The following is an 11555-nucleotide window of genomic DNA, read 5'->3' as shown; positions in this document are numbered from 1 at the left end:
ATTACACTTGGACCCCACCTGACCCTGCTGAGATACCTTCTGCAATTTCCCATCACTCCAGCAGGGGTCATATCCAGGGGTCATATTCTCACTGAGGCCCCAGGTGGCTATTAGACCTTGACCCCTTTCTCTTCACATTAAGTGCCCCCTCCTCCAGGAAGCCTTCCCTGACTGCCCCAGGCTGAGTGGATTATGGTGTCCTCAGGGCTCCCTTAGCCCCATGTGGTACAGACTTCTGACCAGGCTATGTGTCTGTGCCCCCAGAGGAAAGGGCCTTCATAGCTCTTATTCAGGCTGTAAAATTCACATCTCATTTTAGCTGAGGGTTACGGACTCAACTGTGTCCCCAGAAAATTCATATGCTGGAGTCCTAAGCCCTATGTCTCAGAATGTGACTCTATTTGGAGATGAGACTTTCAGAAAGATCATTAAGTTGGGAGTTCCCTGGTGGTTCAGTGGCTAAGACTCCATGCTCTCAATGCAGGGGGCAGACTGCGACCCCACAGACAGCAGCCCACCAGACTCCCCCATCCCTGGGATTCTCCTGGCAAGAACACTGGAGTGGGTTGCCATTTCCTTCTCCAATGCAGGAAAGTGAAAGTGAAGTCGCTCAGTCATGTCCGACCCTCAGCAACCCCATGGACTGCAGCCTTCCAGGCTCCTCTGTCCATGGGAGTTTCCAGGCAAGGGTACTGGAGTGGGGTGCCATTGCCTTCTCCGAATTAAGAGTCGGTACAGTTCAAAAAAGTTTTTCTTTGACAGTGTCAGTCGGGGAGAAAAAATCAAAGGGATGATCCAGATTGGAGAGAAGTGATTTAAAAAAAAAGATAATTAAGTCCAAATGAGGTCAGTAGTGTAGACTCTAAGCCAATATGACTGGTGTCCTTAAGAGGAGATTAGGATACAGACACGCACAGAGGCAAGAGCACGTGAGGACACAAAGAGAAGACAGCCATCTATGGGCCAAGGAGAGGGGCCTTTGAAGAAATCAACCCTGCTGACACCTTCATCTTGGACTCCTGCTCTCCACAAATGGGAGAGAATAATTTCTGTTGTGTAGGTCACCTGGAATGTGGGACTGGGCTATGGCAGCCCCGGCATACTAATCCACCCAGTAAAGGCCCTGATAAGTCCTGCAGTTAGGAAGCCCTGTGAATACCCTGCCGGAAATGGAGAGGAAGAAGCAGGAGGAGCTCCAACTCTCTGGCATGGGAGCTGGGCAGGCATCGTTTGCCGTGCTCCTACAGGAAGAGGAAAAGACTCCTGATCTGTGTGGCTGCAAGTCCCAAGGAGACAGTGCCAGAAGGGCTGGGGAAGTCTGTCTGGTCTGCTGATGCCCTACTACTGACAGTCCCATCAGAGTGGTCAGGAGAACCGTCACTGGTTCCCAGGTTCTGGAAAGGCCAACCCAAGATGCTGGCTGGAACCTGGAAGCTAGTAGATCTTGGAGTCTGTGTTCACCTTAGAGTGTGGAATGCCCTCCGGAAGAACAGAGTTGGGTGGGGCCTGAGGCACAAAGTCAGGGGATGGGACCCAAGAGAGGGGGGCCCCATATGGCTCCTTTGAAAAGCAAGCAAGGTGGGTGCCAGCTGGCAGAAAGATGGGAGTTTATTTCTCTGGAAAGGGACGCAGCAGGTCAGGCGGGGGTCAGGGCAGGGAGACATCCTCTAGTTTCTGGTCCAGAGTCTTCAGATCATCCAGGAAGCGGGTCGGGGTGAGGATGTGTGAAGAGCCTGGGCGGGAGGGAGGGGCTGTGGGAGTGGCCTTGGCCCCTGACCCTTCCACCCAGAGGGTTGTTCAGGAAAACCCTGGCTCTCAGGACTCAGGAGTCTCACCTCTTGGAAAGGGAAGGGTTCACTCCCAGGGGACCTCATCCCTGGGAAGCCAAGCCCTAACCCCTCTCACCTAGGGCTCCCAGATGCCAGCCCTGCAGAGGCTCCAGGGTTTGGGGACCCAGAAGGCACACAGCTATCAGTTCCCTAGGAACCCACAGGCGGGAGAGTCGGGCTCCCAGCCCCTGCCCAGCCCAGGAGACCCCAGTCTTGGCCACTCACCGATGAGTACCTCCCACTTGCCCTCAGTGGCCCTGGTCACTTCGTAGGCGGCCCGCATCTCTGACATGGCCACACCACCCACGATGTAGACAATAAGCCGGGGCCCTGCCCGGGCCTCCACGCCCGCCTTGTTCTTGTGCCAGTGGCCGAAGCGGGCACTGTGCAAGGAAGGCAGGCAGAGGTCAGACTGGGTAGCAGATCACCCCCCCCACCCAAGCCTCACTTCCTGTGGGTCTGGGCATGTCCCTGGCCTCACCTGACGGCAGCCTGGGAGCTGGGTGTGGGGGCAGGGTCAGATACAAAGGGCCACAGCTTTCGGTCCAGCCGGTCTTCCACAGCATCCTAGGGCCAGAGAGGGAGGCTGAGGAGAGGGGCCCAGGCAATGAGGCCCAAGGTCTGGAGCGTCCTCCATCGGGTATGTTCACAGGCCAAGATCCTGGCAGAAAGGGGCCACCACCTGTACCTCCGGCCCCTTAATGACCCAGGACCCTGGGCTCTTAGCTTCTTAAGGACCCTGCTCCTGCTCAGCTCCTCAGTGACCCAGGAGTGTGGACCTCCAGCCCCTGGAGAAGCCAAGATTCTGAGCCCCCCACCCCTCAGGAACCCAGAGGTCTAGGCATCCAGGATCCATAGGGATAAGGGGGCCTCTAAGCAGGCAGAGATGCCAGGACTCCATACAGATGGCAAGAAGCAGGAAGCCAGGTCCCTGGCCAGGTCTTTTAGGCTGCCGCTGCTTTTGACTCCCCCAGTGGGGCGGGGGCTGGTATGGGCAGGGCAAAGGGGGACCCAGGTGGCGTCCTGGGGGGCAGGAGTGAATAGAGGGGGACAGAGGAGGGGACCAGCAAGTGGAGAGAAGATGAAGCTCTTCTCTCTCTCTGTTCCCCAGTTCCTCCAGTGTGGGATGGGGTTGCCCCCAGAACCCAGGCAGAGCCACGGGGATGCCCATAATGAGGGATTTTCTCTTAAGCCCCGGGGCTTAGGACAGTGAGCAGGGAGGGGGCTGAACGTGGCCTGGATGGGGGAGGTCAGGTCCCACCCCTACCAGCAGTACCTCCATCACGTCCTTGATGATGGGGGTCCAGCGAGACAGCTGATAGGTGGGCTCTGAGCGCTCCCTCCGCTCCAGTCGGCTGGTGGTCCCAGAGCTCTACAGGTGGGGCGGGTGGGGTCGGTGGGGGAATTAGGGAGAAGGAGGCAGGTCACAGATGGGGCTTGTCAGGCTGGGGGAGGTTGCAGACAGAGTGAGGAAGGGAAAACGAGAGAGAGGAAGGAAGAAATACACAGGGGATGAAACCGAGATGAGACAAAGAAGATCAGGACTGAGAGAGAGAGACGGGGACGGACGACGGAGGACGTAGAAACGGGGGAGCTGAGAGGCGGTGGACAGGGTGACAGGAGGGGACCTGGGAGAGGGGCGGAGGACAGGCACTGGGAGAACATGAGAGGTACCCGCAGTCGAGCGGCAGCAGAGGGCAAGGTCGAGGGCGGAGGCACGTGCCGAGAGCCGAGCCCAGGAAGCTGCTGTGTGTGTTCCAGCTGGACTGGTGGCCCTGAGGCCTTCGGGAGCCCAGGGTCGCCCACGTGCCCCGTGCTGGGGACCCAGCTATCGGCCTGTGGGACTTGGACTGCATGCCCCACACGGCAGCACCACTAGGACTCGGGCTCCATGCCTCGTAGGCCCCACTTCTCCTGTGACTCTGAGACTGGGAACAGCCCTGCTGCCCCCCAACCCCCAGACCCTACTCAGGGCTCCCCGTGCTCCAAGAACCACAGCACGCCTGGTGTGTCCCCGCCCTGGTAATGTGCCCTCTGACCCCAGTCACTCCCCTCTGACTCAGCGTCCTCTCCTTGCCCAGCGTACCCCGGGGTTGGTGACAGTGCCCCCCAGCTGCTCCAGGTTCCTGATGAGGTTGCTGTACGCCTGCACATTGGCGTGCTGAATCAGCTTGGCCAGGTTCTCCTCGCTCACACCTGGAGGCGGCCGGAGGGCGGGGCTTTTGTGGAGACTCACAGGGTGGTGGTGGGCAAGGGGGAGGGTGCAGAGGTGGCCACGCGGGCTTCTGGGTTGAGGGGCTTGGGGTGGGGGCATGCAGCAGTCGAGACACCCTGGGGACCGGGGGAACCACCTACGCTCGCAGAGAGAGCGGATTCCTCATGTTAGAACTCTGGATGGGAATCCCAGAGCGGGTGATAGATTGGGGGAGCCTCTGGAATCAGTTGAGGGGGCCAAATTTGGAGGAGTCCTAAAAATAGATTCAGAGGGTCTCCATGCCAATGGAGGCCAATGGAGGGTGGCCCAAGGTCCAGAGGGGTATCTGTGGGGTTTGGCATACCTGGTGTGTGGGGGCATCTGTGGGAGTGAAAGCCTCCCACAGTCACCGGAGACCGGAGTGAATGATGGTATACCAACCTCCTCCCCCCCCTCAACTCCAGGCCCCCTACCTACCATTCCGTAGCAGGATATAGAGCAACAGAACCCGGATCTTGTCGTAGGCTGGCACTGCTGCGTCCAGCAGCACCGGTACAATCAGCTTCATGGCGTCCTTGATCTTCTCGCCCTCTGCGTCCAAGCCCATGGCTAAGTCCTGGGGCGACATGGGGGTTAGCCACCACGTGGGGGTCGGGGCAGGGGAGGGACATCCCCATGGGCCTCGGCAAGACCTCTGGGCTTCATTTTGCTCTACCAGTCTCTGAAGGTTCTACACCTGTTCGCCGTGAGGCTCCACCCCTCACACAGGCCCCTCCTAGCCATAGGCTTCACCCTCTCCGAGGTTCAGCCTCTTCCCCTTCAGGCCACATCCCTCGCACAGGCCACACCTCTCTATAGGCCCCACATTTCCAATGGTCTGTGTGTTAATTCAGAAAAGGTAATGGCAACCCACTCCAGTACTCTTGCCTGGAGAATCCCATGGACGGAGGAGCCTTGTAGGCTACAGTCCATGGGGTCACTAAGAGTTGGACACGACTGAGCGACTTCACTTTCACTTTTCACTTTCATGCATTGGAGAAGGAAATGGCAACCCACTCCAGTGTTCTTGCCTGGAGAATCCCAGGGATGGGGGAGCCTGATGGGCTGCCGTCTATGGGGTCGCACAGAGTCAGACACGACTGACGCAACTTAGCAGCAGCAGCAGTGTGTTAATTGCTCAGTGGTGTCAGACTCTTCGTAACCCCATGGTCTGTAGACCGCCAGGCTCCTTTGTCCGTAGAATTCTCCAGGCAAGAATACTGGAGTGGGTTGCCATTTCCTTCTCTAGGGGATCTTCCTGACCCAGGGATCGAACCTGGGTCTCCCTCATTGCAGGCAGATTACCATCTGAGCTCCTTAGGCCTGCCTTCCCCACAAGAAACTGCCTCTCCAGGGGGCTGGCCCCCACAGGCCCCACGCCCACGCTCCAAGTCTCCTCTCCACAGATCCCACCCCTCACACAGGCCACACCTCTCCAGAGGCCTCAGCCCTTACCCAGGTCCTGCCTTTTTCCAGGCCGGGCCACCACCCACAAGCCACAGACTGCCCCAGAAATGCCTCTCCACAGGCCCTGCCCCCCGACTCCCAGCCCAGCCCATACAGACCCCACCCCTGCCCAGGGCCCACCCACCTGCTCCACGCTGCACAGCTTCTCCACGCAGCCCTTGAAATGCTTCATGCAGTCATCGGCTAAATGCAGGTGCGTCGAGTACTGCAGGGTAGGTGTGGGAATCGGGGGTAACAGACTCAGTTAGGGTGCAGAAGGGGTGACAGTTGGAGGCGGCAGGTTCCTGGTCCCCGCTTACCGCTCACCTTGTTCAGCTCCTTCTGGTACTGTGGCATCTTTTTCAGGATATGGGACAGGTCTTTGATGTCGGCCTGGGAACAAGGCTGAGCGTGAGGCCAGGCCCTGCCTATCTGAGGCCCCCAATCCAGGTTAGGGCTCCAGACTGAGGCCCCACCCCTCCCAAGTGGCCCACCCTGCCCCGGGCCTGCACCCTACACCCTACAGCCTACCTTGTCTGTGGTCAGCCTCTTGCTCTCACAGAAATTCTTTAGGAGCTCCGTGACCTTCCTGGTGGTGAGAGTGGGCAGCGGTAGGTTGGGGACTGGTGCCATGATGGTCATTTGAGGGCAGAGCTGGGGGGTGGGGGAGTCACATGGCCCGGGGATGCCAGCCAGGGGACACAGGCCCACACTGGAGAGGCGTGGGGAGGCCAGCAGAGGGGTGTGGCTTGTTGACAGGCATTCACGGAGTACAGGTCCACAATGGGATGAAGGAGTGGGGACTGCATGCCAGAGGGCCCACAACCCCAGTGCCCACCGCGAGCACACACACGCGCGCACGTACTTGGACACGTCCGCGATGTGCATGTGCCGAAGCTCCACCCACAGGTCATCATCCTCGTCCAGCAGCACCGCCTTCTCCCGGGCCTCACTGAGCCCGGTGGTCTCATACCTGGGGAAGCCAGAGACATGAAGGTCGCAAGCACTCGCTGAAGACCAGGGACCCGGGGCTACAGCGACGGCAGAGGCGCGTTCCAGGGTCTGCCCACCTGTAGGTGTCCTGCTCGATGTCTAGCAGGTCGTAGGCCATGGCCTGGAAGGTGAGCTCATGCAGCAGTGGGGACACGGGGTCGGCCGCCCGGTCCATGATGAGCAGCTGTGAGCGAGTCTTCTCAGGGCCCTGGGGTGCAAGGGGTGGGCAGGGGGATGAAGCCCTTGACCCTGACCCTGGCTGGGGCCTCCCTCCACCTCCCCAGAAAGCCCCTCACCTCGCCCAGGTTGGGAGTGTCTGCCTTAAAGGCGTTCAGCTTGGCTAGGACGGCGTGGGCCAGCTGTGCCGTGTCCTCTGGGCCCCTGCAGGTGGGGTGGGCAGACACGGGGTGGGTGCCTCAGGGTGTGGGGTTGGGGAGGGCCAGTCAGCACAGACTGGGTGTCAGGGATGGGGTTAGGGATGGGAGTCAGGGGTCAGGGTGAGGTCTGGAGCTGGGGTTGGAAGAGAGGTGCAAGGCTGGAAGCAGGATGGGGTCAAGGTCAGGGCGGCATCTGGCTGGGGACCCACCTGCGGTAGCGGATGGCCGGGTACTCTTGCAGTGTGGCGCACAGGGTGGCGATCTGCTGGGCCAGCACCTCCAGCTGCCGCGCTCGCTCGCCCGCCCGGAAGGGGCAGTAGAGGTTGTAGGTGCTGTGGGGGGCATCCAGGGAGAACACCTGCGAGAGCACAGAGCCGCCACCACTGGAGGTGCGCCCCTGCCCAACTCCAGCCGCGGCCACGTGCCACTCCCCGGGGCTTCCTCTGGTCTCTGGAGCCTGCTTTGCAGGCCTGGGGCAGCCCCCTAACTACTGTTTTCTGGAATACCGCAGCCCCCTCCGCCTTGGGTGGGAAGACAGAGCGGTGAGCTGTATGCTGCCCCCTGCTATTGCCCAGGGAGACAGAACTCCAGGTGACTCCCACTTAAGAGCTCATTCCACCGGTTGTTAGCTGCTTTCCTTTCTGATTCAGCACCCCCTTTACTTATCGCCTTGCCTATTTCCGAGGGAACCTGGGATATTTGGTGACGAAGCCCCACTTCCTACCCAGAACTAGGTTGGGCTATACCTGAGCTTCGTAGGGGAGGAAAGCAAGGTGGATCTCTTTCAGCGTCTTCACCACCTTTGCCAGACGGGAACGACCCAGCTCACTGAACAGGGGCTCAGGGCAGGCTGGGAATGGGCAAGATGGGGCATCAGGCCAGGGCAGCCCTCACACCCCCTTACCCTGACCCACACCGCACCCCTACCCGGCTCTCCTCACTCACTGTCAGTGAAGAAGACGTGTGCTGCTTTGTAGGTGAAGGTCGGGGTCCCCCGGAAATCTGCGATCAGGGCCTGTACCGACTGGGGAAGGCGGATCACTCTCCAGGCTTGGCCCAGTACCCTTAGACAGACCATCCCCTGACACAACCTCCCAGCCACTGCCTGCTCCTCAGACACATACAGACATGCGTGCCGGCACACATGCATGCGCACACACACCCACTATCATAGGCACCTTCTCCGTGGGGCTCAGCAGATAAATAGCCTCCAGGCTGGGGATGGGTTCTCGCCTTTTATTGATGTCCTCCACAACTAGTAGGAACAGAGAAAGGGGACACGTGTGGATGGCACTGGGGCCAGGGCACATGCAGAGTCGCACACTCAGGGAGCTGGACACTTGGGGTGCAGAGGCAGCAGGGGATATGCACACTCCCTGAGGGTCCTGAGCTTGAGGGGACACATCCATGGATCACAAGAGCTACATGGGCAGGGCTCTGCACATGCAGGATCACACAGTCATCGCCTCCTGGGGATCGACCTTAGAAAGTTACACATTCTCGGGGTCACATGCTGAGAGGCCCACATGCAGTTCCACACAAAGGGGTTGCACAGCTGGGGAGGCAGACCCCTTAGGGGTTGCAGCTGGGGAGCCCCTTGCGTGGGAAGCCTGCCTATCTAGGGGTTGCCATATCAGGGCTGTCTGTACAGGAAACTGCATTCTTGGAAGTCCTGGACAATTTCAGGGGATCCCACACTCTGGTCCCAGCTGGGAAGCCTGGGGTTGGGGCAGCCACTCACTGGTGATGCCCTCGGCCAAGATGTCTGACATCTTGCAGCAGGACGACAAGATGCGCATGCTCGGGTGGTCCATGATGAGCACCTGTCCAGATGGATGGAATGGACAGAAAAGAGGGTGAGAGAGGCTGAAGCTGTCCCTGAGGAGGGCCTAGAGCCATGGGCAAGTCTCTCAGCTTCATGAGCTGATTGAACAAGAGGACCCAGGACCCCACCCAAGCCCATCCCAGACCCACCCACATGACCTCTGTGGACCAGCAGCCTCCTCAGGGAGCTGGAGGGGGGCTGTCCCACATTCAGGGCCCCGACATGGGTTTAGACAAGGCATTCTATCTCGCCCCTACCTTCCACTCCCCATCTTTCTTGACGCTCCGAATGACTCCGCTCAAAATTTCTGCAGGGAAATGAGGGGCGGGCTCACAATGTGGGGTCCTCTGGCCCCACGGTGCCCCCCAACATTCTGGGTCCTGGGCTGGACTTCCATTGGAACTCCCATTTACTCCTCCCCCTCAGTCCTTTGAGGTAGCTCCTGGTCACCCCCAAATTATAGTCAGGGCCACTGAGGTTCAGAGAGGAGAAGTAAATTGCCTAAGGACCCTCAGCACCTAAGTGGCAAGTGCCTGGAGCATAAGTAGTAGATAAATATGCTTTAGATAAACGAATAACTGGAAAGCCACGACTCACATAACAGGTCTACCTGCCTCCAGAACTGGGCTCTCCATCCCTCTATCTACTGGAGTACTCCTGGCATGTAGATTTCAGCCACACCCTCATTCCACCTCCATCGTTTACCCTGAACCAGAACGCAGGACCCCTGGATCCCTGTCTGAAACATGCGTGGCTGTGGTTATCCCATTACCCAATATCCAGCCTCAGTTTCCTCACTTGTAAAATGGAATCAATGACTCTCCTGTCTCTCCATCAACCCCTTCATAGGAGGAGGCCCCTTTTTCAGTGGGGGTCTGGGGAGTTTGAGCCACACTCGGTTCTGCCTAGCGGAGGGAGTGGGCAAAAGTGCCAGGACGGCCCCGCCCAGCAAGAGTGTCTTGTCCACTGTTATCAGCACTGCCAGGGCGGAAGGAGACTCTGAGGCCGGAACTACCGGAGGTGGGGGAGGGGACGACCTCCAGCCCCCCCGCGCCATCCCCCCACCGCCCAAGAACCCGGCCCGGGAGGCCTGGATGCCAGGGTCCCCAGGCTACAAGGGACTCTTGGGGGCCGGGCAAAGAGTAAGGCGTCCCCCGCCCTTGGATCTGCATTGGAGCCTGGACGCGCATTCTGAGCACTCTCACCAGCTGGGGTCGCTGACCAGCGCACCCAGGCCCGGCCGCGGTCCGCACCATGGGGCCCCAAGAGTCCAGCCCGCCGAACTTTGCCGGGTTCGGAGACCCGGGAGCCTGGCTGTCCAGCGGTGCCCTCCCCACGCCCATTCTCTAGGGGGTCCCGAAGTCCATACCCAGCGCCTGTCTACGCCATCCTTAGACTGATTCCTTTGGGTCCCCGCAGTTTAGTCTCCCAACTTTGTTCCGCTCCCTCAATGGAAAGCCAAGTCCCCGCCCACCCCCTCGAGGGTCAGGTGCTCGACGCCCTGCCAGGTCCCCAACTCCCCGCCGCTAGACTCCCAGAGTCCGTGCGCCCCCGGCCCCCCGCCCCCAGGGGGCGGCACTCACTTTCTCCTACCACCGCCTTCAGCCCCAAGGGCGCCATCTTTCCCTAGGGGCGCCGCCGCTTCCGGGTCTGTCCCAAGGTGGGGGCGTGGCCCCGCGCGTCATCCACGTGGACCCCGCCCCGCGGGTCCGGGACACGCCCCCTGCCCACCTGGCCCCGCCCCTCCACCGGTTCTCAGAGAAGTTGTGTTCCCTGCTGAAATGACAGGCGAAAGCGTCCCAGCAGAGATCTTTAAAGTCGCCGGAGGAGCACGGCCCGACGACACGTTCATAGACGTGAGCTCAGACACACTTCCTTAGCTTGTGGGCAGCGAGAAAGCGGGATCGCAAGGCAATAATAACCCCTTTATCTTCCCCAGGCATAGTTCCACCCTGGCAGAAATTTCTCCCCTGTGTCTAAAGGATACTGTGTATGCCTATCTGGAGCTACGGGACCACAAACCCGTGATCTAGTTACCTTCTGTTCCCGAGTTTAGTAGCAGCAATGGGCTTGGGCAACACTTGATAAGGAGGCCTGGGGGGAAGATTGGAGCTAAGCCAGCAATTATTGGGTGCTAGGTTCTCAGTCGGGGCTTCTCTGGTGGCTCAGATGATAAAGAATCTGCCTGCAATGCAGGGGTTTGAAGATCTTCCCTGGGTCGGGAAGATCTCCTGAAGAAGGAAATAGCAAACCCACTCCAGCATTCTTGCCTGGAGAATTCCACGGACAGAGGAGCCTGGCGGGCTACAGTCCATGGGATCACAAAGAGTCTGACACGACTGAGCAGCTAACATGCATACACAGGTTCTCAAGTCTACCCTGCAGAGGCCCTGATGGGCAGTGCAGGTTGGACAATGAAACTGTAGCTTGGACTGACCCTTGTCCAAGGCCCGGTGATGAATAGGCCTTTTGCAGTCTGAAGCACGAGTCGGTCCCAGGAGGTATGCTAGTCACAGACTTGCTGATGCACACGTGAACTCAGTGGCATGTTCAGCCGCTTGCACACATACATACACACACATCTCAATTTACAATCGACTTAAAGTATCAGGGCCTGCCCTGGCTGTGTGCCAGCCAAGGGCTGACACCTTATCACGCAGCAGGCACAGTCCAGCATCATCTTCTCCTTTCGATGAGGATTTAAGGTGTGTGACACTCATGTGTGGATGCAGACTCCTGAGCTGGCTCAGTCCTGAACGCATGCTTTTATCTGGCCATGTTTTTTTAAAGAGTTTAGACGAGTGCCAAGCCCTCTGCTACTTTCACAGGACGGGCATGGGACCGACCATAAT

The 11555-nt window shown here is 59.2% G+C and overlaps 1 protein-coding gene across 2 annotated transcripts; it reads right to left on the bottom strand.

Annotated features, from left to right (window-relative positions):
• Positions 1-1606: 1606 nt before the first annotated feature.
• STXBP2 (syntaxin binding protein 2) lies at positions 1607-10323 on the bottom strand. Of its 2 annotated transcripts, XM_052642930.1 has the most exons (19): positions 10287-10323; positions 8961-9010; positions 8620-8701; positions 8057-8133; positions 7824-7902; positions 7625-7728; positions 7088-7236; positions 6798-6882; positions 6579-6709; positions 6374-6481; positions 6040-6097; positions 5836-5901; positions 5654-5734; positions 4501-4639; positions 3916-4025; positions 3106-3201; positions 2311-2396; positions 2055-2212; positions 1607-1733 (listed from the first exon to the last, which is right to left on the bottom strand). In XM_052642930.1, the coding sequence occupies exons 1-19, from the start codon at positions 10321-10323 to the stop codon at positions 1648-1650; spliced, it is 1782 nt and encodes a 593-aa protein (XP_052498890.1). In that variant the 3' UTR covers positions 1607-1647. The 2 variants fall into 2 exon arrangements, with proteins under 2 accessions (XP_052498890.1, XP_052498891.1); XM_052642931.1 differs by lacking the exon at positions 8961-9010 and having other exon boundaries at positions 10287-10320.
• Positions 10324-11555: the final 1232 nt, after the last annotated feature.

Source organism: Budorcas taxicolor, chromosome 7 (genome assembly GCF_023091745.1).
Source record: "Budorcas taxicolor isolate Tak-1 chromosome 7, Takin1.1, whole genome shotgun sequence".
NCBI lineage: Eukaryota > Metazoa > Chordata > Mammalia > Artiodactyla > Bovidae > Budorcas > Budorcas taxicolor.
This window is presented reverse-complemented; position numbering and strand designations above follow the sequence as displayed.

Coding starts and splice junctions, on each gene's coding strand:
- STXBP2 (XM_052642930.1), bottom strand. CDS start 10,323: ATGGCGCCCTTGGGGCTGAAGGCGGTGGTAGGAGAAA. Junction 7,729..7,823: donor ACACGTCTTCTTCACTGACA/GTGAGTGAGGAG, acceptor GCCCATTCCCAG/CCTGCCCTGAGCCCCTGTTC. Junction 4,640..5,653: donor AGCTGTGCAGCGTGGAGCAG/GTGGGTGGGCCC, acceptor ATGTCGCCCCAG/GACTTAGCCATGGGCTTGGA.